Source organism: Phyllobates terribilis, unplaced genomic scaffold (genome assembly GCF_046119375.1).
Source record: "Phyllobates terribilis strain yellow unplaced genomic scaffold, ASM4611937v1 Scaffold_1__5_contigs__length_1240528914, whole genome shotgun sequence".
NCBI classification, from domain to species: Eukaryota; Metazoa; Chordata; class Amphibia; order Anura; family Dendrobatidae; genus Phyllobates; species Phyllobates terribilis.
This window is the reverse complement of record NW_027362761.1, coordinates 1,045,036,751-1,045,064,128: the sequence shown is the minus strand read 5'-3', so window position 1 is coordinate 1,045,064,128 and position 27,378 is coordinate 1,045,036,751. Positions and strand designations below refer to the sequence as shown.

General features: G+C 40.9%; 1 protein-coding gene across 32 annotated transcripts in view; it reads left to right on the top strand.

Annotated features, from left to right (window-relative positions):
* SORBS2 (sorbin and SH3 domain containing 2) overlaps positions 1 to 26,420 on the top strand; it is a 417,459-nt gene extending 391,039 nt beyond the window's left edge. For 27 of the 32 annotated variants that reach the window (XM_073645333.1, XM_073645328.1, XM_073645327.1 and 24 more), the window contains 5 exons: positions 1,848 to 2,288; positions 13,228 to 13,335; positions 17,324 to 17,367; positions 18,505 to 18,611; positions 20,591 to 26,420. In XM_073645333.1, the coding sequence (XP_073501434.1) occupies positions 1,848 to 2,288; positions 13,228 to 13,335; positions 17,324 to 17,367; positions 18,505 to 18,611; positions 20,591 to 20,652 (762 nt within the window). In that variant the 3' untranslated portion in view covers positions 20,653 to 26,420. Of the gene's footprint in view, positions 1 to 1,847; positions 2,289 to 3,953; positions 4,113 to 13,227; positions 13,336 to 17,323; positions 17,368 to 18,504; positions 18,612 to 20,590 lie in introns of all 32 variants that reach the window. The other 5 variants (XM_073645350.1, XM_073645330.1, XM_073645349.1 and 2 more) reach the window with 4 other exon arrangements.
* Positions 26,421 to 27,378: the final 958 nt, after the last annotated feature.

Sequence of the window (27,378 nt, the reverse complement as noted above, 5' to 3'; positions counted from 1 at the left end):
AACCTTGTATCTGCTGGTTAATAGATTTTTTTTACATTACAGGTTCCCTTTAAAGTCCTAAAAGATGAAACTTACTAATATACTTGTGAGTCCTGAGTGCCGGCAGCTCCTCTTCTGTGGAGGATGTTCCGATGTCAGCACTTGCAACAGTGCAAGAGTTGAGCTGTTCTGGACTGATGAGATCTTGAAATGTAAACAACTTTCTTAATTAAAGTATATTAGTAAGATTGATCCTTTTGTGTTTTACGCTCAGCAGGAAACCCTTTGAATCCCTTTACAACATCCACAGTATGTGTACGGGGTGTGTGCACACAAGATGTACTGAGCGGGCTCAGGAGCTGAGGCCGTTCTATACACTGCGGTGTTAGAAGCTGTGATATACAGCTGACTGTAATTGCTGCAGTCCGATAATAGCGGCAGCATCTAGGCCGTTTGATGGGTGGGTTGAGTGGCCTGCTGAAGTTTCCATTTCTGTCATTTTAATACTCCTACAAGAACTACAGAATGACAGTACACGCAATACTAAAGTCTTGCAGTGTATTGTACAAGAAATTGAAGGCTCAAGTCTTCCAGGAGAACTTAAGAAAAGTGTAAAAGCCGTATAAAAACTATAATAATACAAACCATATTTGATCTCACTAAATCCATAACCATATAGACAAAATATTTTAACATTCCTTTATCCCATAGCGTGAATACCTTAAAGCAAATTAAATGAAAAAAATACCCAATTTCCAATGCTCTTGATGCTTCTGTGTCAAGATTCAGATATAGCTATTTATTGTTCACAATGACATAATGGAGCAGTAACTAATCGTTTCTGCCTGTGGTGACGTTCTGGCCATAGTGACGTTACACCATTGCCTCTGAATCTAAACACGAGTTCCGCAGAGACCAGAGCAACAGCTGCTGCATCGACGTCCTACACAAACCACAAATCTGCACTCTATAATGGATTGGTAAATGAGCGCACGCGCTGTTCTGTGAATGCACTGTTGGACTTGGGGAACTAGAAATATACATTATAGAAAACTGTGATTTCTTGTTTTATGTATACACATACTTCTGTTGGAATTCTCAGTGCATTGTTCGTGGTTGATTAGTGACTAGAGTTGATCAAGTACTGAAATTACGATACGTATTTGGTACCTTCTTCATTAGTGAGACATAGTCTGCAGTTTAGTATTTGTACAGAAGAATCCCGTAGCTTGCTCGTGAAAGTCACACTGCTGCTTTGACTAGGATGACTCAGACTTCTCTCCACGTTTGACATTTAGAACCTGGTCTATCAGCAGATGCCATTACATTTTACAAATTGCTTTCTCTCACTCTTTTGGTTTCATGTGCTAATAGTGTTTAGCATGTGCTACTGCACAATTATATACTTTGTCACATCCTTTGAATTACTTTACCTCTGTTTTTTTATTACAGTATTTGTTTAGTTTTCTTTTCTTTGATTCTTAACCTATCTTTTATTTCTAAAGTTGTCTTCATCTCAGAGACTCCATACTCCACCCGCTACTCTCAGAGCAGACTCATCCTCTTGTAAAGACTCTAGTAAGGGGAACTTAGAAGTTGTGACCAGTGAATGGTTGTCACTGACTGTCGGCTTTTCACCTTCCAACACACCTATCACTACTCCATCACCTTTCCCTGACCACTTTCTTCCTACCTCCTTGCCATTAACCATTTTACAGCCTGAACAATTGTTCTCAGGAGATATAAGTTCTCGAATTAAGGATGGTCATTTTGTTCCTATTGCATCACCAGAGACCCTTTCAAGTTGTCATCATAATACCATACCTTCTCCATTTCCTGACACAACACTTTCCTCTCCTGTAATTCAGCAGCTTGAGGTCCCTTCTATGCCTGCAACTAATTCTGATAGTAGTCTGATGGAACAACAAAGAAAATACTTGGACCAGACAAATTCAAATGGACAAATAAGTGTGAAACAAGCGACAGAAGTTTGTACAGATCATATCACTATACCTGAGACTCTTGGAAATGAACTGGCTCTTTCAGAGTGTGCACCATCACCATCCTCGCCAATGAACACTACGTATGGTGATGAACAAGAAGAGGAGATCTGTCAAGAATTAATGTCCATAATCCAAGGAAGTCAGCTGGCATGTCAAGAGCCAGGGTTTTCTAGGTGTGAACCAAAAACAGAGCCAAGACTCTACATCGAAGAAGATGGTGAATGTGAAAACCTACAGCAACCAGTAGAAAGCATAGCGCAACCTATTGTATGTCACGAAGAGTATTCGCCTGGTATCAATTCAGAGGTATTAAGTTGCTAAGATCAAGCTGCTGCATGCTGTCTTGTGTCTTTTCCCAACAGTGTCCTGTTATATTATTTATTTTCAGTCGATTCCAAAGCAAAAAGTGAAAACCACTATAGTAAATCCAATAATATATTTAACTGCAAAGGTCACATCCATAGGTTAGAGATGGTTAATTTGTATGGTAATAATTCGAGGCAAATATTTCAAGCCACAGAGTCAGGTCATCACCTACTGAACTACTTGAGTTCATCAAAAAGTATGCCATTTAAGAAATCTGTAAATATGCATACTATAGTTGTATTCTCTGTGGAAGATAGTATCACTGAATTACAAGATAAAGAATTTCAAATAAAAGATAAAATCCTTCCTATTTTAGAGACCATGTCTAATTGCTGCCATAGTTCAAAAATGTAATTTATTTTTACTGTATAATTTGGGCTAATATGGTATACTCATCATTATATTGCCTAGTTACCACACTGTCTGCTTAGGCCATTGATCCGCATTAGTGATAAATAGTGATGAGCGAGTATGTTCTGTTAACCCTTTCGGCGAGCATGCTCGGGTGCTCGCCGAGTATCTTCAGCGTACTCGGGTATTATGTTTGAGTCACTCCGTGTGCATGATTTGCGACTGTTAGGAATTCCTCACATGTATTAAAGCTGTCAAAGAAACAGGCATTCCTCAAATGTATTAAAATTGTCAAACAGTCGCAAATCATGCGCACAGGGTGACTCAAACATAACGGCCGTGCACGCTGAAGATACTCGGAAAACACCCGAGCATGCTCATAAATCTCGAGTAATGAGTCTGCTCGCTCATCACTAGTGATAAGCGAACGTGCTTGGATAACGTGCTATCGGAGCATGTTCAGTCTTATTCTAGTATCTTTGGCATGCTCTGACAATATGTTTGCCTCCCGGCGGTTGAATGTTTTCCGGCGGTAGACAGATGCAGGTATTGCTTGTTTGTTAGCCAATCCCTGCATGTGTTGCATCTGTCTACCGCCGAAAAATATGCAGCCGCAGGAAGGCAAACATATTAGCCGAGCAATCTGAAGATACTCGGATAAGACCGAACATGTTATCCGAGCACGTTCGCTCAACACTAGTCAGCATATATGCGATAAAACCACACAATCCAGTTACTGTTTAATAGCTACAAAGCTGGGATGTCACGTGCGGCTCCACATTTTCCACAGCACGGCTCATTACATAGAGCCATGTTTTTGTTTTATGTTGTTTGGGAAGAGGTGAACCTACAAGTGGATATTAGATGAGGTGCAATCTTTTTGTGTTGGTTTTGACCACATTGCTATTCGGTCATGCTGGTGTAAATGTTCTTTTCGCAAAGCTGCCATTTGTGGTCTCTCACTTCATTGTGTTATTTTTTCTTTGAGTTGTAGCACAACCCATATAATGTGAGATCTTCCCACATTACATTTTGTATGTCTTATCCCGATGCATGTAGTTAATTCTGGTGCTTTTTTTCTTCACCATTTTTTTGGGCAAACTTCTAATTCGTACCCTACATCCCTAAATGAGGTGATATGAGGACTATGACACTAAAACTTATTAATAGGAATACACGGGATACTTCTGTGCCTTGATTTTGAGATGTATTCTTTTCTAAATATTTAAGAACGCCTCCATTTCTCCTGGAAAGCAAAGGTTTCCCGCACATTCTCCTCCCCACATTTCTTCTAGTCTTCCTTTTAATGCCGAGTGCGTGTCTCCATCTCTACCTTGTCAATCCACTGTATCACACCCCTCTGCGCTAACGAAAGTCACATCCAGGCAGCAGACACAGTCTCCTCGGTTAAAGGTAACAGAAAAAACCTGCATGTGGCTGACACTTTTTTTTTATAATCACATTTTACGGTTTATTACTGCTAACAGGCATGGAAACGTTCGGTTTAAAGCTCAAGTGTAGAAATACTAATTCCCAATCAAAACAGAATTCCAATGCTATTGTTATCCAATATTTATGCATGCCGCAAGTGTCTTTACTCATTGTGCTTCCTAATATACGCACGATATATCTGCTATATTGTTTTATTAAAATATTTAGGATGAGATCATCAATGGGTTGTTCTAACCCTCAGATTGAAGAGTCCGGGGTTCAGCTGCTATCTGCAGAGAAATCTACATCCTTGGGTGTCACTCGACTCCTAGATGAGGGTCTTAGGCTGGTGGCCCCATTTTTGACAGCAAAATAGTCTTATAAGGACATCTCTTAAAATGTAATTTAATTGAATTACAATCAGTTTTGTTGACAATATTAACTAGACTTGTCCAAGAAAAATAAAGTTGATCGGCACATCCAAAAAAATAAGTAACATCTTCAAATTTTATTCCATAAGTATCAAACAATTAAAATCCACATGCTGGTGATAGCGAATGATTCTGACTAATTCTCTATGACTAAGGGCGCGCACAATGCCAGAAACATATCAGACTGCTTGTTGTATCACCAGCATGTGAATTTTAATGGTTTCAGACTTATGGAATAAAATTTTAGGATTTTATCTATTTTTGGATATACCGATCAACTTTATTTTTCTTGAACTAATTTCCTGATGGTCAGCAGTATTTGAAACGGCACCCATTGCATACAAAGGACAGATTTGGTCATTCACTGCAGCGACCGGTTTATTCACTCCTATTTTAAGTATTAATTATACTTTGTTTAATATAAAGAAATATTTAAGTTGACTTTCAATACTGTTGAAAACACCTGAAGAGATGAGCTGGAATATAAGTTGGTGTGCATGCAGAGTGTAAGCGCATGTTCACACTGGCCACTAAACAGACAAAACCTAAGATAAAAAGATAATAAGCAAATACCCTGCAGTAAATAAATAAATAGCAATAGTGCATGAAAATAATATAGGGTGCTTAATTAACATAATTTTTTATCAAAAAACGTAAAAGCCATCCTATCACTTCACGGTGACCGTATTCGGGACGGTCCTAACCTGTAGTAATAAATCCTTACCATTTGTCAATTGACATACTAAGCACCCTATATTATTTTCATGCACTATTGCTGCTTATTTATTGCAGGGTATTTGCTTTTTATGTTTTTATCTTGGGTTTTTTCAATACTCTTGCCTTCATAGTATACAACAGCATGTTCTCAATCAGTGTTCATGATCATCTGTAATATAGCCCAAACATATTGCACAGTTCTGTACAATTCAGAAGGTAAATGTACAAAACATTACTGGGTAACAGATTAAATATCAACTCGAACAAGTGAAATGAGGGTGCTGCTCACAAGAGTTTACAATCTGATGGAGAGTTTACAATCTACAAGCTGACCATACTTCTTGCCAGCCAAATCTGTTAGGTTTCTGCAGCCATTTTGCCAGGTCCTGCCAATCATGTAATGTACAGGAGTCCTCACAACTCTCTGCCAATGGCAGATTTTGGGCCACTAAACCCATATCTTCTCTACCTGGCAGTGACTGACTTCTTTCTCCCCACATGCAGTGTCTCAGCCCAGCGTGGGAGGTCAGAGGAGATAGCTGTTGGCTGAGCATTAATCTAATGTGTATGGCCAGCTATTCTCCTATTGCTCTCTGGAAACCATCAAACATTTGATGGTGATGGATTTGTTATTATGTGTTTTGGAGCATCGCTTTCAGCTGTTGCAGAATGTGCATCAGTAGCAGCGTATAAACCAGTCATCACATATTCATTGAGAGACAGCTGTTTTGCCTTTCAGGAACATTTAATCTTAAGGGATGCAATGTAAATCTGTTTTCATACAGTAAGGCCATGTCCACACTGGTCTTAGGGTCCTTTCAGCAGGTTCTTTGTTGCGTTCTTCTGCCCATTAAAAAATAAATAATAATGATAAACTAATGAACCCATTATTTATCAAGGAGATTTCTCCCACTAAATAGTAAAGAAGCCATGATTCCAGCGAACTGAGATTTACATGAGCTTTTATTTTATAGAATAAGACTAGGGTAAGTATTTTTCTTCTTTGAGTTACTTCTTAGTTATGTTTGTCCATCCCGCACGTAGGATATAAGATATAGATGTAACCCAACCTCTATGAGGACCCCATACACATTGCAGTTGCCCAAACTTGCTGACTTTGGTGGAACCGGATGACTAATACAGTTGTGCTCAAAAGTTTACATACCCCGGCAGAATTTTTCCTTTCTTGGCCTGGTTTCACAGAGTATGAATGAAAACAAAAAAACTTTTCCTCCACTCATGGTTATTGGTTGGGTGAAGCCATTTATTGTCAAACTACTGTGTTTTCTCTTTTTAAATCTTAATGACAACCAAAAACATCCAAATGACCCTTATCAAAAGTTCACATACCCTGGTGATTTTGGCCTAATAACATGCACAGAATTTGACACAAATGGGTTTGAATGGCTACTAAAGGTAACATCCTCACCTGTGACCTGTTTGCTTGTCATCAGTGTGTGTGAATAAAAGCTGAGTGAGTTTCTGGGATCCAGACAGACTTTTGCATCTTTCATCCAGCCACTGACGTTTCTGGATTGTGAGTCATGGGGAAAGCAAATGAATTGTCAACGGATCTACGGGAAAAGGTAGTTGAACTATATAACACAGGAAAGGGATACAAAAATGATCCAAGGAATTGGTAATGCCAGTCAGCAGCGTTCAAATTGTGATTAACAAATGGAAAATCAGGGGCTCTGTAAAAACCAAACTACGGTCAGGTAGACCAACAAAAATTTCGGCCACATCTGCCAGGAAAATTGTTCGGAATGCAAAGAAAAACCCACAAATAACATCAGCTGAAATTCAGGACTCTCTGAAAACTAGCGGTGTGGTTGTTTCAAGATGCACAATAAGGAGGCACTTGAAGAAAAATGGGCTGCATGGTCGAGTCGCCAGAAAAAAAGCCATTACTGCTCAAATGCCACAAAGTATCTCATCTACAATACGCCAAACAGCACAGAGACAAACCTCAAAACTTCTGGTACAAGGTAATTTGGAGTGATGAGACCAAAATAGAACTTTTTGGCCAAAACCATAAACTTTACATTTGGAGAGAGGTCAACAAGGCCTATGATGAAAGGAACACCATTCCTACAGTAAAGCATGGAGGTGGATCGCTGATGTTTTGGGGATGTGTGAGCTACAAAGGCACAGGAAACTTGGTAAAAGTTGAAGGAAAGATGAATGCAGCTCATTACAGCAAATACTGGAGGCAAATTTGCACTCATCAGCCTGGAAGCTGCGCATGGGCCGTACTTGGACATTCCAACATGACAACGATCCAAAACACAAGGCCAAGTCGACCTGGCTACAGCAGAACAAAGTGAAGGTTCTAGAGTGGCCATCTCAGTCTCAGTCAGGACCTCAATATCATTGAGTCACTATGGGGAGATCTCAAGCGCGCAGTTCATGCTTGACAGCCCAGGAATTTACAGGAACTGGAGGCTTTTTTCCAACAAGAATGGGCAGCTTTACCATCTGAGAAAATTAAAGAACCTCATCCACAATTACCACAAAAGACTTCAAGCTGTCATTGATGTTAGAGGGGGCAATACACGGTATTAAGAACTGGGGTATGTGAACTTTTGATCAGGGTCATTTTGATGTTTTTGGTTGTCATTAAGATTTAAAAAGAGAAAACACAGTAGTTGGACAATAAATGGCTTCACCCAACCAATAACCATGAGTGGAGAAAATTTTTTTTTTGTTATCATTCATATTTTCTGAAACAAGGCCCAGAAAGGAAAAATTCTGCTGGGGTATGTAAACTTTTGAGCACAACTGTATGTGCTGCGGTCGGTTTCCTGACTCTCACCAGACAGATGATGTTAGGGGAGAGAATGATTGTCCAGTTGAATTTCAACTCCTAATGTTTTTTTCTCCCAGGTGATAAGCCACCGCCAGAAGTGTCTGGCAGCAGCTTACTCCACTACCCCTTTCCTGAACTCATGAATGCTCAGCTGAACCAAGCACGCATGAGTATGGGGCGTCAGGAGCAGATGCTGGCAGCAAAAAGAGCAGTTGACCAACAGCTATCTAAGGCGCATCTGCACCATTAGAAGGAGTTGAGACTTATTTTTTTTAAATGTTAGTAGCAGATTTTATGTGAATTGTAATAAAAAAAACAACTCATTTTTTGTTATGGCTATTAATTGGATGGAACTCTGTCTCTGTCCTAGCTTAGACTAATTCTCTATATGGCATAATCTTCATGATATCACCCACCGGCATTTGGTACTTAGAAGGATTGTCCAGCATTGCTTGCTTCCGCATCAGGAGGGTGTTTCGCTGATGATGTTGCACGATGCAGATGCCTGCCAGGCTAGTTGCATAATCAGCAGGTATCATTCACTACTCCTAGTCTTGGCAGAGTTAGTATAAAATTTCAAAGAGGACCTGTCACTTTCTCAAAAAATTGAGTTAAATACCTTGTAAAAATCCCTGTGCTCCCCTGATTCTGCTGCTCTTTTCTGTGTTGCGTTATGTCCCTCCAATGCAGAGATATTCACATTTGTTTCTTCTACATCAGATTATGTGAAATCTTTGCTTTGCAATCCATCTGGGCGTTCAGAGTATTCACTGGGGGCGTGTGCTTTCAGTCCTCCCTGCGAGTCATCGCCAGTCATAGCTCAGTAGTGCCGAGACAGCCAGATCAGCTCCTGAGCTGTGATTGACATCTTTGGAGAGTAAAGGGAGAAAGCTGACATCCCAGAGAAGACTCTGAAAAAACGCCCAGCTCTTTACAAGCAGAGATTTCACATACTGTGCGACAAATGTGAATATCATAGCAATGAAGTAATGCAAAACAGAAAAGATTGGCAAAATCAGGGAATCTCAGGGATTTTAACAAGGTATTTGACTCAATTTTTTGAGCTAGTGACAGGTCCTCTATAAACGAGAGAGTGGTTATCGGTCACCAAAGATAAATTCATTAAATGAAATAAGCACTACTGTTGAGTGTTTCTTCTGACTCTTGCACAAAACTTTAAGCCCAACTCCCACAATGCACTGCAGTCTGGAAGAAGAATATCTGCCGTTTGCTTTGGGTGTTAATGTAAAAGGAAACATTGTGTAACTCAAAATTAAGATATGAAAAGCCAAAATTAAACAAGATTATTCCACAATTCAGGTGTGAAGTTTTGCTTAGAAGTAAAACCAAATTATCACCTGCTGTTACATTCTTGAAAAAGATGTCACGTTACAGATATTTCAGTCCAGCAGCTTTAATTGCTCACAGAGATTTTCCATTAAAGAGCAATAAAATAGTCTATTAAACATGGTGACTTAATAACAAAAGCCTGCTGTTCAATTACTAAGCATTAGGATTACTAAATAAAGAAACTAGAGACAAAATGATCCCAACAATGAGCTATGAACTTGCTACATTGTCCTGGTACAAGACCAACATATAAAATAGAAGACAGGTGGCTTTATAATTGGTTTATTGTGCTGAGCAGAGGCAAGGGTGCCGGACTATTTAAAGGCTATAGCATAGAAACCTCCTTCTTCCATCTGGATTACCCAACATGACAGATGAGATGTGTGAAGTCAGTAGGAAATTAGCGTTCTACATGAATTGTCCTCCATACTGCCTTGTAGAGTCCTCCAGTACTGCCTTGTAGTGATGTCTTACACAGAATACAATTCACAAATGTGAACTTTGCTTTTATTACCACTTTGTATAGAAGTGCAGAATTAGACTTAAGTGTAGTATTTTGCTATTGATCTGGGATATATACAAAGATGTCCTATTTTTATATATTATGGCATATCCATGGAATCTATCCTGCCATGTTAGATGGCCACCGGCCTCCACATCCAGGCAGGCAATGAATGTGGTGGTGGACAGCATGTGTGCTCCTCTTTCTATTTACCTCTGTACTCAGCAACTTCTGTGACTTGCATCCAATCCAAGTGAATGGAGAGAGCAGTGCACTTATGCTTCCACCTCTTCATTTATTCTTCTAGATGTGGCAGCCAGAGGTCACATCACAAGGCGGAACAGAAGTCATTGAGACCCTTCTTCTAGACCTAGGTGCAGATCTCATAGATAGAAACAGGATCCATCAGACATGTATGGCATATCCAGTGGATATGCCATACATTTATTGGGCCGAAATAACTTTTAAATCCATATGATTCAATATTAAACATAAGTAGCCGCCATCTTACCTCTTCAATAGTATTCTGTATTATATGCAATAGAGAGATAAGATGATGTATTCTTCTGCAGGTTGGCGGCACATAGCGGCTCTCTTGGCTACCATTGCCTACATGCTTACATTTGCTAACCTCTTTCCATCCATATAGAGGAGAGATTTTTTTTTAAGTCCTTTACACAAGTGAGTATAAGACAAACCCTGCTGTCAGTATGGAGGCATCTCATAGACTTTACAATAGTACCCTGTGGAGCTATTTTCTTCTGGCAAAAAGTCCAACCTGGCAAATGGCAATATGCCACAATTGTCTTATCCTTTATTTTCTATTAATCGTATCACTCCAGGCCCCCATGTTGTATGACAATAGCTGCCCTTTGTTCTCCCGCCGGGCAGGATTGAACCTGTCAATGTCAGAAAATAGAAAGGGCAGACCAAGTAGATACTCCGTAGAAGAAAGATACTATTCATCAAATGAAACAAATCTTTTTTTATTGTGGCATATACAGGACGGGTAGTAAAAGCGAACAACACATAGCCTACAGCCGTTTCACATCGTCCATGACGCTTCCTCAGGGCTTCAAGCTGTCATTAACTTTGTAGTGAAAAGTACTGGATTTTTTTAAATGATGAACCATGCAGTGAAACTATACTACCGATATTAATACCTTGAATAGTGCAATTAAAAGGATTCTTCCAAGATTTGACGATCTGGAGATTTCTCACAGGAGTGCGATTAGCCTCTAAATTGGATCAAATGAAATCATTTACATAATTCAACCAAATTCTTACATTCTTATTATTCCTTTTCCGACCACCACCTGTGCCACTATCTGCCTCACACATTTCAGCTGTATTCTGTAATATTCTCAAACTGATATTTCTTGAGCCTCAGGAGCCTCTTCCACATATAAATGTGCTAGTTGTGGTATCACTATGTCCTGTGAGTCATTCTGCAGTTAAATGTCAGAGCTTGGCTGCCTCACAAAATAACACCGTACTTTATGGGTATCAGCAGTAAAAGCACGCTGTCCCCTCTGCTGGTATCCACCACTGCAGCAATAACAACTGATGGCCGGTGTATATACAAAGGCGCACAAAATGTTTTGAGGATTATACCAAGACTTTTAACCCCTGAAGAGCTTCCACTTACAGAGTAAGAGCAGGTTGTGTGCCTGATTCCAGTGCCGAGCACAGTCCAGTCCGCTGTATATATCAGCTATAGATCAGAATCACAAACATGAAATGAGTATTCCGGCTAATAAAATTAGCTTTAGATCCATCATCAGTGCAAAAATATGGTAGTGATATAACATTATGGAGTGTTAATGGGGCAGTAGGATAGAAATCTGCGCGGAAAGCTGACAATACTATACATAAAGACAGTGCAAGACTAAACAGTGAGTCTCAACTCCATAGACTGTGGCTGGACATGACCATGTGGCCTCTTGGTGGAAGACCACCCAGTAGCTTTGTATTCATTAAAGCTGGCCGTACAAATGGGACAGTTGACAAATATCTCTCCTGGCTCACCCATTCATTGAATTATCATGTTTATTTAATGTGGGGTGAAAAGAAAACAATTACCAGAGAAGCTGTAGCCATGGCTTATCTCCTAGAGAACAAAAGGGTCGCCCAACTCTTATCTCCCCATCATCTCCTATCAGGGATGAGTCAAGAGGCCCCCCCATACACATTAGATGGGCGACCAAGAACACTAATGTCAGCTAAATTTACTATACTTTATAGCAAGGATAATTACTGTGGCTAGTTTTAGTAATTCCTAAAATTAATTCATACCAAAGACCAGACCCTTACATTTAATCGGCTTCCAGACGAGAGCGCAAAAGCTACTTAAGACCAAAATACTGCAACTATTTAGACTCTAGACTTTAGACTCTAGACTGGCCCCTAAAACAATTAGGCCGCAGACACATTCTTAAAAAAATATTTCAGAGCCCAGACCAGGCAAAACAAAACAAAAAAACATCCAGTTAATATTTTATACTTTCAGGTCCTTTTTTACTTCCAAGTGACACCACCACACACAAGGTCTCCATGCTGGTCAAGATCAGAACCTTTTTGTACTAGATTTTGTAGACCTCTTTGATGGCAGGTTTGCAGGGTTCGGACGGCGGGTGTCTCCAGTCTGGATTCAGGTCTGAGTATGCCAGTTGAATAGCCCATCTCAATGAGCAGCATCAGATTAAAAGTTTTACTTGTAATTAAACCGCTATCAGAGTTGTTGGTTGCCCTGCAAGAACCTCAAATATTCAAAAATATTTAAGTACACTCTCTGGCCACATAAATCTTTTTATTATTTTATAATTTATATTAAATATTAACCAGGACTATCTAGAATTGTAGGACAATTATATCTTAATACTTACATTAATGCTTTTCTAGGTTAAGCGCGTCATTCGTGTGCGTCCTGTGGTAGTTTCTTTACCGAAAGCAGAAAGACTTTAGAACTCAGAGACATTCTGTCTCCAACTGAAATTAGGGAGCTAAATAGAATATACAGTATAACATAACTTCGTTCCCCTCATGTTTTTGACCAGCCCAAACCCCATCTTAAAATTTATTTTATTCTTGTCTGTTCTACATTTTCCGTGTGCATTCTTTTCCCACTGACAGTAATGCCTTGGAGTCTTGCGCCTTTCCATTATTTGCATTTTTTATGTTGGTGGCATGTTAACTGTTACGTGTGGCATTCTGCATGGGTTATGTTTAATCAAGAATAAAAATGGATTGGTGAATTTAGAAACTGATTCCTGTCCTATGGTTTTGCAGACTGTTTATAAAAGTGACCTTGTAGTTGTTGGTAAGCCTCCTCGTAGTCCTGTGATGTCTAGAAAAGCCTGCAGTTCACCAGTGAAAAGCCCCAAAACCATCCAAAGGGTAGAGTAATTTAAATCCATTTTGTCAACTTTATATCTTGAAGCTCTTTTAAGGGGATCGGCTAGGATTAAAAAATAAAGAACCGCACCACACTTGTCCGTGTCTGGTACTGCAGATCATCACTATTCAAGCAAATGGGGCTGAGCTGTAATGCCAGACACCGTTCATTAGAGTGCCATTGTTCTGCTCTTTGGGCTACATACACATAGGATGGATTTCAACAAAAATCGTGGTACAGTCTACAAGTTTTACATCCTCATGCATTTGTTGCGGAATTGCTGCAGTACAAAGAATGAAATCTGCCGTGAATTCGACCCAAAGAATTGACATGCTGAAAATTTCTGCAACTTTAAAATGAGATTTTTAAGTATTTTATCTATTTAGCTGGTACTGTATTTCACAACAAATGCTACATGTGCATTTAACCTTAGAGTTTACAATAAACTCTAGCAGAGTCACGATCACCCCAAATACTGCAGTATGATGATCTGTTATACTATGTGTGATGAATGTGCTTGATTTAAATCATTGTACATGTATGTCATCCTGTATGGTTTATATAGCTCAAAATGTACGTAACTGTGTCAGGTGTGTGTATTATGTACTCTTTGTGCTGCCTAGCTTTATTGCATTGAATTATTATACATGTACAATTGTATTTTGTGTTTATGTGATGCTTCATATAATATAGCTTGCTGTATAATATTCCAAGCTTGTGTGTCTGTATGTTACTCCGTCTGTAAAAAAAAGACTGTTTTTCCAGAAACTCCTGCCCACCACATCATTATTCTACAGAATTCATTAGAAATATGAGTCTTGGGCCACAGCCCCACTATCAGTATTCGGTCAGTATTTTTCTCAGGAGTGGGAGCCAAAACCAGGAGTGGGTGATAAATGCAGAATTGGTGACTTCTTTCTATTATACCTTTTCTCTGATTGTTCCTCACCTGGTTTTGTCTCCCACTCCTGAGAAAAAATACTGACTGAATACTGACCAAATACTGATAGTGGGGCCGTGGCCTTATATGGATGATCCTGGCCAATGATAGAAATATTTCCAGCTGTCTTAGGGTATTGTTAGGTTCCAACACAATGCACACTTATTATAACACTGTACAGAACATACAGTATCATGTGTAATCTACTATAATGGTAGAACTTCTATAAAGTGCAAACCAATAGTAGATTTTGTATTTTAAATTCTTATTTTACTAATGTGAAATCTGCTATGGTATTGACGGGAAGCACCTTCCTTCTCTTAGTAGTTTTATTCTTTTAAATTTTTTATTTGGCAAAGAGTCCAAAAGTTTGATCTTTGAAATGTTTCTATCTGGGGTGCGATTCTATAAGGAATTGTTTTAAGAAATAAACAATACTCGGCTATGTGCGTACACTCCGCTGCCCTACTTTCCTGAGGTACACTCTGCTGTCTCTGTATCTCTGAAGCACGCAGTGGTGCCCCACTTTTCTATGACACACTCTGATGCCCTGCTTTCGTAAGGCACACTTTGCTGCTTTACTTAACTGAGGCATACTCTGATGCCCAGTATTTCTGAAGTACACTTTACAGACTTACTTTCCTGAAACACTATCTACTGTTGCCCACGCTTTGTTGCCCCTAGGAAAGTAGGGCAGCGGGGTGTACCCGGGGAAAGTAGGGCAGTGGAGTGTGCCCCGGGGAAAGTAGGGCAGCAGAGTGTGCCCCAGGGAAAGTAGTGCAGCAGAGTGTGCCCCGGGGAAAGTAGGGCAGCAGAGTGTGCCCCAGGGAAAGTAGGGCAGCGGGGTGTACCCGGGGAAAGTAGGGCAGTGGAGTGTGCCCCGGGGAAAGAAGGGCAGCGGGGTGTGCCTGGGGAAAGTAGGGCAGCAGAATGTGCCCCTGGGAAAGTAGGGCAGCAGAGTGTGCCCCTGGGAAAGTAGGGCAGCAGAGTGTGCCCCTGGGAAAGTAGGGCAGCAGAGTGTGCCCCTGGGAAAGTAGGGCAGCAGAGTGTGCCCCTGGGAAAGTAGGGCAGCAGAGTGTGCCCCAGGGAAAGTAGTGCAGCAGAGTGTGCCCCGGGGAAAGTAGGGCAGCAGAGTGTGCCCCGGGGAAAGTAGGGCAGCGGGGTGTACCCGGGGAAAGTAGGGCAGTGGAGTGTGCCCCGGGGAAAGAAGGGCAGCGGGGTGTGCCTGGGGAAAGTAGGGCAGCAGAATGTGCCCCTGGGAAAGTAGGGCAGCAGAGTGTGCCCCTGGGAAAGTAGGGCAGCAGAGTGTGCCCCTGGGAAAGTAGGGCAGCAGAGTGTGCCCCTGGGAAAGTAGGGCAGCAGAGTGTGCCCCAGGGAAAGTAGTGCAGCAGAGTGTGCCCCGGGGAAAGTAGGGCAGCAGAGTGTGCCCCAGGGAAAGTAGGGCAGCGGGGTGTACCCGGGGAAAGTAGGGCAGTGGAGTGTGCCCCGGGGAAAGAAGGGCAGCGGGGTGTGCCTGGGGAAAGTAGGGCAGCAGAATGTGCCCCTGGGAAAGTAGGGCAGCAGAGTGTGCCCCTGGGAAAGTAGGGCAGCAGAGTGTGCCCCTGGGAAAGTAGGGCAGCAGAGTGTGCCCCTGGGAAAGTAGGGCAGCAGAGTGTGCCCCTGGGAAAGTAGGGCAGCAGAGTGTGCCCCGGGAAAGTAGGGCAGCAGAGTGTGCCCCGGGAAAGTAGGGCAGCAGAGTGTGCCCCGGGAAAGTAGGGCAGCAGAGTGTGCCCCGGGAAAGTAGGGCAGCAGAGTGTGCCCCGGGAAAGTAGGGCAGCAGAGTGTGCCCCGGGAAAAGTAGGGCAGCGGAGTGTACCCGGGGAAAGTAGGGCAGCGGAGTGTACCCGGGGAAAGTAGGGCAGCGGTGTGTGCCCTGGGGAAAGAAGGGCAGCGGAGTGTGCCCCGGGGAAAGAAGGGCAGCGGAGTGTGCCCCGGGGAAAGAAGGGCAGCGGAGTGTGCCCCGGGGAAAGGAGGGCAGCGGAGTGTGCCCCGAGGAAAGGAGGGCAGCGGAGTGTGCCCCGAGGAAAGTAGGTCCCTGGCAATCCCAGTTGACTTTAGCGCGGCATGTCAATATTTAGAAAGGATGGAGTAGTTTAAAGAAATGTGTAGCATGTTTCTTGGCTTACATATGCTTAATTGTTGTGTTACGGTCTTGGGAAAATGATTATTGGGGGTCATTATCTCTGGGGAAGATAAGCAGCTTTACGTCTGACTTTATGATTGAATAATACATATGTTTTACGTACATGTGAATGTTTAGATATTTGCCTGGACTTTCGCTAAACTTCTATGTGGTCAATGTTCTTTTTGCTGCAATGTTTGTGAATCGTGTACTCTGTGTATTTTCTTCTGCACCTGAAAACCTACTAAACTAGACTGTTATAGTGCCCTATAAAAAGAAAGGTGACTAGAATAGGACGTATCTACTCATATTTAACCTATATGAAGAGTATAGCTGTAATACTGAAGTTATTAGTAACAGATGATAGTGATGTATTACAAGATCACAGAATGCTTTCATAATTACAGATTAAGATACGGCTATATATCACAAACAATGGCGGAAAATATGTGTTGCTTTGCTTTCCTTACATAAATGCACTGAGCTCTTCAGTAGGATCCATACTATACCAGTGTTTGTCTATAGAAATTGCATGGCGGTGTATGTGAATGTGTGCCCCTGTTTACAATGGGTTTGTCCTCAACACAAACCACAGTGTATTACAGCTTCACATTTATCATTTAGTGTCTTTGGGGCATATTACAGCTGCGCTGATGTGTAAATGGGATATACGGTGGTCCTAAATAAAACTGTGTAAAGCACAAAGCTTTGTCTGCATAGCAATAATTTGTGTTTAGCAGTGTCTTGTAAGCCCGACATTCACTGTACAAGTATTACCAGTCTGTCTGCATTATGTGTCTCTGTATTCTGTAAGAGCAATGGTGAAGAATTAGGCTAAGATCTATCAATAGTATTTTTTAATAATCACAAATGTTATTTTCCCCAACAGAGGGCTGTATTCACACATGAAAATATCCAGGGTATGGGGGAACCGTAAGTGTACCCTTTCTCTCTATATACATTCATTCTATTACTTTAATTCACCGTGTCATTAGTCCCCCACTATACTGTATACAATTTAGCTAGGATTACTTCTTTATTTAGTTGCTTCTTTCTATCTGAAAACTCAAGGTTTACTTCTCATCAGTTATGTTATGTGATCACATGGTGACCCCAGAGAATTACAGTTCCTGTATATACAGTATGATGGCTGTCTAAAATCTATACAGTATGATTGCCATATAGACCCCTGTATACATTATAATGATATCACAGCTCATCTATATACAGTATGATGGCTACTAAGCCCCCTATATACAGTATGATGTCCCCACAGCCCCCTGTGTTCAGTATGATGGCCATATTACTCCTCTCTACACAGTATGATGGCCACATTGTCCCCCCTATATACAATATGATGGCCTCTACTACTCCCCTATGTAAAGTATGATCTTCCACACAGCTCTCTATATATATTATGATGGCCCCTACAGCTGCCTATATACAGTATTATGTCCCCACATCTCTCTGTATGCAGTATTATGTCCCCACCGCTCCCAATATTCAGTATTATGTCCCCACAGCCCTTGCTATACAGTAGGGTGGCCACCACCATATCTGTGACATGGCCAGAATGGTATCTGACACACTTAAAGACACAGTGCTGGCCCGGCCGATAGCTGCCTGTTTACCAAACTTGCATGTCCACCCCTGGCTACTGGCCGCAATAAATTGTTTCGGGGCCAAGTGTTTGAGACCCCTGCTCTAGCTGGTCATGTGTTGCTGTGCTGATCTAACAGGGCTTTATAGCATAGAGGAAAAAAATGGATAATGAGAGCTAGAAATCAAGATGGAGGCTGAAGGGAAAAAAAAAGCAAATAGTTGAAACATATGAAAGTAAGTACACTCTATACAAGAGAAGTGCACAGTGTGATGGGTAATCAGGTGGAGGGTGCAGTTTTAGAAGAAAAAACGACTGGAATGACTTCTTTAAATTTTGCAATGTATCATATTACCCTATGGTTCTGTAGATAAGGACCACTAATAACTTGTGTCCGTAGAATGACAATTAACATACAGTACAAAACCTCATCATGGCAGAGTAACGTGTTATACCTTTACTTCTGACAGATACCAGTCTTTGTACAACTATACCCCGCGGAACGAAGATGAGCTAGAATTACGGGAAGGAGATGTGATAGATGTCATGGAAAAATGTGATGATGGATGGTTTGTAGGTAAGTTTTATCTTGCCACATCTTTTTTGCATCATTATTTTTGAAAAAAAAAGAAGCAAAATCTGCAGTAAAACTACATTGTGCAAACGGGCTCAAATAAAAATATAAAAAAGGGATAAAATAAATATTGGTATCGTTTACGTTACCTAGTATTATTATTTTTACACTACAAGCTTCCCTGCACTGTTAGCTCACCGAGCCACTTGACTATCACTTTAAATCAGGGGTGCAAAACCCTTTTTAGTCTGAGGGCTGCATTGTCAGATTAAAACATACCCCAAAGGTTGCAATAAAACTTGGGCATTAGGGGGGTGTTACCTTCTGAAAGTATATGCCATAAATTTATAATAGGCACTGGCTCTATTTTTTGGACTCTCATTTATCAGGAGGATAAAAGTCTCTATTTTTCCCTTCCAGAAAGGAAGAGATCATGCATTCAGCACTTTCCATTGTAGACAACCAACAGAAGACAAACAAGAATTTATTAGACATGCAAAAGAATGACATAAAATATGATATTAAAAATGTGGGGAGGATCATACAGAGGAAAGTTATGGGGACGTAGCAAGAAATGGCTGTAATATACATGGTCAAAACACTCAATAATGAGTAAAGTAGCTGTGCGTTAGACAATATATGGACAAAGTAATAATGAATATGTACATAATGTATCACCGTGAGATAAAGTGCAGATAGTGCAATATACTGTAGCTGTCAGATGCAAACATATCATATATCAAAAGATTAGCCGACCAGAGGTGAAGGACCCAAAACTCCAACGTACGTTTCGCCTTTAGCTTTCTCAAGGAGTGCTGGCTCTATTTTTTTTGGACTCTCATCTATCAGGAGTATAAAAGTTCCCTTTTTTCCTTTTTCACAATCCAGAAAGGAAGAGATCACACATTCAGCTCCTTCCATTGTAGTTAATGTGAGATGCTGAAGCAGTCAAGCATTCCCCTTCTCCAATAAACCACATTTAATGTAGCAGCACTCGTGCATGTCTACTTCATATCATTTACGTGTTACAGAGGAATTAAGACTCCTCCTTTCTATTAAAAATATGGGAGTCCCACCGATGGCCGCACGGTGCCTCAATATAAGTATTTTGCTGTCCCTGTTTCCACACTACTCCTCTTCTCCCTGACTTGTAAAATACATGTTAGCAATCACAAGACATGGTCAGACATGTCTGTGACCAGATGGTTGAGGGCCGCACAGAAGGGTATCAAGGGCCGCAGATTGCGCATCCTTGCCTTAAAACATCCAATTACTTTAACCCAGTGTAACAGACACAGAATGGAAGGGGACACCAATGACATCAGGTGCAGGGATGTGGCGCCACACACATTTGTGTACCGCTTGTCTTTCTGAGGACTTAGTAGTAAGCGGCACGATGCACCGACGCATCCCGTGATCATAAACGCCGTCTTGTGGACACTTCCGTTTCACTATCTGATCCTGCTTGATCTTGATATCCTGATTGACTTTGTAGGTGCTCTAGATTATATACCTGTATTATTGAAGACAATGGGGCAGATATACTAAGATACTTGCCCCAGAAATCTGACATACTTGTCCAAAAAACCTGTCTTGTATGCTTTATGCCACTTTATTATGTCTCTCCGACACATTATAGCCACATTTTCCATATTCCTGGAAAGGAGACATGACCTATCAGAAAAGAACACAAAGGGGCATGGGTACAAAACCATGATTCCATTCAGCAAAATTGTGACAAAAAAATGGTGCTACTTTGTGGACCAAAGTAACCCAACTAGCATAAAACATATTGACAAATCTGGCGCATTTTAGAACTGTCAAGTCTAAGTTTGCTTTAGTAAATCTGCCCCAATGTGCCCTTACCATCTGTCTTATTCATCTGCAGCACTCCGATATCACAAAGCTTTTACTTACAAAGTCAAACTTCATCATACAAGTGAACTGACTGACCCTGGACTGATTTTTCTCTCTATTTTCAGGGACTTCTAGAAGAACAAAGTTCTTTGGAACCTTCCCCGGAAATTACGTCAAAAGGCTGTGATTGTAGTTTGTTTTGCCGGATTCTCGACTTGTAATGTGTATTGCTAGGAAGCAAGCGTCTTTATTTTTGACCTGAACCAATTCATATATGTAGTCCTGCAGCCTGCCAACATTGTCTAGCAGTATTAGAGCCTTCCTGGCCCAGTCTCATTACTTCTGATGTTCTAGCACCAATAACTATTCACTCCTCATAAAACTGCGTACTCATAGGACGCACTGCCTCTAATGAAAGGAGTTTTGGAAGTTTCAGTGTGTTAGAAACCCTGTGTAAGACACTCTGAGAACACACGTTAGTGAAGATGTTAATCAGCCTAGATATCTGTTCGTAGAAATGGATGATTGGTGGTAAAATGATTACCACTAGCACTTCCATCACAGATGTATCACACAGCCTGATGTATAAAGAGGGAAATGACGTCTGATGGCCCCGCCATTAAGTGTATATGGCTCTCTGGTATTGGTACACACCATAAGATATAAATGGCAGATGAAACATTAGATCTTGCTAAAGTCACGTCTATGTGATAAGAATAAAACTAATGAGAATATACTTCTTTGTAGTTTGTCATTACCTGTCTATTACAGATTGAATGAGATGATACTTGACATTTAAAGGAGTATTCCCATCTCCAAGATCCTATCCCAATATATAGTATGTGTAATAATATTAGCAAAAACCTATAATTAGAAATGTAATATAGTTCTTCTGATTCGCTATGTCACTTACCCCTTGTGCAGGGCATTGCAGTAGCTTCAGTATCCATGGTTACAACCCCTCATATAGTGACAGTTAGGAAGTTAGTTGATTAGTGGTCGTAACTCGTAACCATGGCTACCTAAGCTACTGCAATGCCCTGCACATTGGGTAAGTGACAAAGCAAATCAATAGAGCTGTACTACATTTCTTAACTGGAGGTATTTGCTAATATTATTATTACACCTATTATCTATTGGGATAGGATCTTGGAGATGGAAATACCCCTTTAACTGGTGAAAGAAACCCTAAAGAGAAAATAAAAAAAATCTAAGCAAATTCACACCTAATTCCAGAGAAGGTACAGAAATGCATATTAACTAAATGTAATGGGGTGATCTGAACGCACACTGGGCAGCAGGAATATGGGCAGCAAGAATATGGGCAGCAGGAATATGGGCAGCAGGAATATGGGCAGCAGGAATATGGGCAGCAGGAATATGGGCAGCAGGAATATGGGCAGCAGGAATATGGGCAGCAGGAATACGGGCTGCAGGAATACGGGCTGCAGGAATACGGGCTGCAGGAATACGGGCTGCAGGAATATGGGCTGCAGGAGTACGGGCTGCAGGAATACGGGCTGCAGGAATATGGGCAGCAGGAATATGGGCAGCAGGAATATGGGCAGCAGGAATACGGGCTGCAGGAATACGGGCTGCAGGAATACGGGCTGCAGGAATACGGGCTGCAGGAATACGGGCTGCAGGAATATGGGCTGCAGGAGTACGGGCTGCAGGAATACGGGCTGCAGGAATATGGGCAGCTATCTGTAAATTTAATCAGCAGTGACATCAATTTCTCTTACAGCCCACATTTTCTAGAAAATCTATATAACAATGGAGAACATATGATGGGTTATTAAGTCTCAATATGTATATAAGCAGCTGCCTGCGTATTTGATTTCTTTTCATAATTATTAGTTTTAAAAAAAAACCCTCCCTCCTGCAATAAGTTCTCGTAGTGCCATATTCTGGTTGTGAGATGTTTATTTCTGCCGGGCTGTGTCACTTCTGTGTCAAAGTCTCAGATTCTCTCGCTTCTGACTCAAAGAATAGGACAGAGCTATTTTTCCTTTCAAAAAGTCATTGGCGGATCGGTTGTGCAAGGTTTTTCTTTTATATTAGAAACAATCACAGGGTCAATGTTCTCACAGCCTTAGACCACGTCCATTTGAGTGCATGTCAGACCTGTATATGTGTCTAAATTGTGCTAATATAAAAAGCATCTGCCCTGTTGGCGGCATATTCTGTGACTCATTAGAAGCCTAAACCTGAGTGTCACATACCTGCTGCATCCCGCATTGAACCTAAGGCTCCCATACACTTTAGACTAATGACCTTCAATGTCGACAGGTTCGGCAACAGTCTAATATGTATGGGAGCGCCAGCCAACTGATCATATGGGAAGATGTTGGTTGGATATGTCAGATTTCGGACTACCGATTGCTTTGTTCTCCCGAAGATAAAATGCCGGCAGAGATGTCTGTTTGCCGCTTACGCATGGAAGATACAGCAGCGCTCGGACGAATGAGCGCTCCTGTGTTTGAGATAAGCCGGTTGGGATGGCTGGCGGTCAAACGATCGGCTGAAGCATTGTTCGGCTGACAGCCATCTAATGTGTATGGCGGACTATAGAATTGTATATTGAGAAAAGCAGATAATAAGAATCATGTACTTGCTGCGTATACTCAGTCCCATTCTTCTGCCACTTATTACTCCTCACCCCCTGTGCCAGGCCTGTATGTACTATAACATTTATGTCCATAGTGACATCATCATACACTATGTGCTATCCTACACACAAGATTTGTACACATTTACCTGAATAGGAAATACAATGGGCATCATATAAAAATACTCAAAAAATGTGTCTTTAGTTTGGCATTAAATGACAGCTTCCCAGAGTATACTGCAAACTAAAAGAAGTAATCTGTGAGCAACACTGACATCTGAATGATACGATGCATCTATAGCGAGATTTCCTGCATTGATATAACTTTAAGCGTGTATTCACATGGGACGTATTTGCAGAAAATTTTGTAGCTATCGCAGCTGAGAAATGCTGTAGTGAATACCCACAACAGAAATTGACATGATGCAGATTTTCTCCACAGCACATGGATGACATTTTCATGAAATGTTATCCTTTCCCTGGTACACTAGTATGCTGCAGATTTTCTGTCTGGATTTGTTAAAAAAGTAGCATATCCAACCCATGAGAACAAGGCCTAAACATTAATCTGGCTACTTGCAAAATCACTATCAAGATATATGAAACCGAACCTGTCATGAAATTCATTCTCCCCTAACAACGGGCAGCATGTACCAGACACTGGCTGAGTTCTGTGTACGCCGCAGCATTTCAGAGAAAACGTACTTTAAAAAGCCGGCCATGGACCTGTCTTGGACTCGTCATCCGACACACACAGTCCCTGGTCATCATTTCACATAAATTTTTCCCAGAAACTCTGCAGCGTTCAGAATAAGGCCGGGATCACACGAGCATAGATTGTCCCATGCGTAAATGACACTCGGTCAGAGTGTGGTCAGAGTGTGGTCAGAGTGTGGTCAGAGTGTGGTCAGAGTGTGGTCAGAGTGTGGTCAGAGTGTGGTCAGAGTGTGGTCAGAGTGTGGTCAGAGTGTGGTCAGAGTGTGGTCATCTGATCAGAATCGTAGCACAGGTGCAGAGGAGATTAAGAACAAGATTTCTCCATTGTGTGTGTCTGCAGAAATTGAACCCCACTCATATGTCATCCAAGTGCAGTCTGATGTTTTCCAAGCACCTATAGACTTGAATAGGTGCCCATGCTATGATTTGACCAGCAACTTGCAGCATGCTGCAATTTTTTCTCATGCCGAACCAGCATGAGAAAATGAACGCTATTCAGCACTGCCCCATAGAACAACATTGGTCCAAGTGCTATTGGACAAAACATCAGATAGCACTTGTCCGATGTATACACTCATGTGAGCCAACCCAAAGACGCAGCCAGTAAGAGGCAATGAAGCAGTCAGTGTCTGATTTCTGTTGCCCCATTGTTCAGCTGACCGGTTCCCTTTTAGAAACTAATTAAAGAAGAATTCTGAACATATTTGGATTAATTAATAAAAGTCAAGTGATTTTCCAGGATAGACGTTCATGAAGTAAAGGATAACTAAATAAATGTTGCACACAAACTGCTGTAAAGAATAATATGGAATAATGTGAAATGTCTTGTACTATCCTGAGGCCGTCTCTCATTCACGTGCTTGTACTGTATTGGACATTGGCTATGGGTAATCAGTGAGTTCACTACACATATTTATCACCGTGTTTTACCTGAGTGTCACAATTTTATATCCGAACACAGCATCACTAGCCGATAAGTCACAAACATAACACAAAGTTTTACAATGAAATCTTCTATACATTATATTTTCTTTTACAACAGCAATGACACAACCTGAACTTGACTTTCCCAGTATAAAACATAGTTTTGGAAGACAAAATAACACAAATAGTCTTTATTACCGATATAAATATCAATGGAAACATCATAAATGAATGCAAAAACATGAACGTGGTAGTTTTGTTTTAAAGAAATCTGCCTTTACAGGCAGATGGATGGGGCTGAGCTGCAATACCAGACCCAACCCAACTTGGTGTTTTCGATCACAATCTCAGACCGCTCCATTAAGCAGTGTAATCGGTATATCGGAATTATTTTTTGATTGTACACACCAATCTACCAAAGATCTGCACTGATCTACATTAACAAATGGATGGTGTAGTCCTATCATACAGTATAGCACCATAAAGGATGAGATCCTGACGATCAGTGGAGGCCCCACCAGGGTAGGTGACGATTATTTTCTCATTTTGTATCATTTCTTGTTGGTTCAGCCAGTGGATATGCAATGTAAGAAGTCTACCTAACACATCTAATTTTAAAAAGCCATAATTTGTAGTTTGCATGTAGGTGATGTCAGTGTTGGGATCAAATTTGGAAGGGGAACACTTATTATCTGATAACTTGGCTGCAAAAAAAATGTGGTAAATAAAACCCAAAGACAACGCACGGCCATATAAGATGTCCTATATCTGTGACGTTGCCTGCGGCCACCAACAATTGTGGCGAGGAATAGTGGGTACATGGCCAGTTCTCGGACTGCTAGTTTACAGGTGAATATTAGCCCTGGCTATATGATACTAAAGATTAAGCCCCAATGTATAGGAGTGCCACCTGACATTGAGTACACAGGTTTTTCAGCACCTTATTAAACAGTGTTTACTATATTTCTGCTTTTTGTTAGATACACACTCACAATTTCAGTAGTATTTTGTACATATTTTCCCGTTGTAAAGAGCCTCTGTCCCGTGTCCTCTGTGATGCCATTGGGAGTGCCCACGTCACCATAAGGCGGCCATCTTTTCTCTGCCACAGTAGCCAATTCAGACCTGTAAAAATAGCCTTTTATGAACGATTTTGTGAAACAATGAACTTGTTTTACCAGTGGTATCTAAATGTACATATTTATTTGTTACAGAGAAATGCTATAAAATAGACATCCTTTTTGCAGTATAAAGTATTTCATGTTGAAGAAATAAAGAAGCTTTATATTTGGAAGGCTTTGACTTTTACAGTTGTTCTACTGCATGCAGCTTTGCTATAAACACCTACTTTTGATGGCGTTACTATAGGGGAATGTAGTGTCTAAGACACGCATGGGTCTCCTGCATCCCGCGCCTTCTAAACAACATCTCTCATGTACGGCGCGGTACTGCGGCCGGTGGCTCATGGGAGACGTGGCTCTAGAACGGGTGGATTGGGTCGGCTTTCCCATGCCTGGTTTAATGCCTGTATTATTTAATAGTGCACTGTTTCTACTCTCTGTATCTGATTTTAAAAAAAAAAATGTTTCATACCTGGCTTCCAGAAAATTAATGATGGATTCTTAGAAGCAAACAATGTGTTATTTTTCCTTGGTTTGTTATTTTTCTTCAATAGACGTCTAATAAATTTTGCCTGGAATAAACTATGACTCACGAGTTATTATTTACTGTAAGACATTGACAAAATTGTGCAGATGTAATCTAAAACTTGAAGGGGATTTAAAAAAAAATAAAGAATAAAATCTTTAAAAAATTCTCTTGCGACTATTCCAGATACTTACAACACTATAGAGTGGATGGGCTGCGATGCTCGTCTGTTTCATTCGCATTAACTGTACCATCTACTACTGGTCTTAGAATACCGCTTTCCACCTATAAAATAAATGACAGACCCCAATATAGTTTTTCAGTCCTAGAATCAAATATAAAATTTAATTTGATCAAATATAAAATTTCACACATTCAACCAAAGGTTGATCCTATTCACAGAGTTGAACAAAAAGACTAGTGGGACCCTGGTGTAGCAGCCACGTTGGTAGTGTGTGGCCACCGGACTAGAGAGCTGCAAACCTCTTACTATCTGAGGCATCTCCAGCACCTTTAATAATTAGTAGTTGGCCGCAACTCATCCGTGCCAAGTAGAAGAGGAGCCAGGTAGTAGGAGGTCTCTAGAGCTCTGGTCTGAAGACTACGCATGTGGCCACAGAACCAGCATCCTATCAACCTTTTAGCTCAGCTCAATCTGTTGATATAATTTTAAAATGTAAGTGGTGTTCAACCTGACCATACATCTTCAATTGCACAGCGAGAAAAATTAAAGGTCTTTCTGAGAACGTCCTTTCATTGAATATTCACTAATGGTTGACAGATTTTACGAATTGATCTTTCATCTAAGGAACAGAAAAAATCCAACTTCTTTCTAGATGATGATGGTGTATCATCTGACAGCTAAAACGATCACTTGTTAAATTCCACCTTAAAAATATTCATTATGTTTGAAATTGTCCATTTTAGTCAAATCGTTTAATGTGTATATCCACTTTTAGGAACAATAATAGATCATAAGGAACACATACGTGAAACCAGAAGAATTTCCAGTGT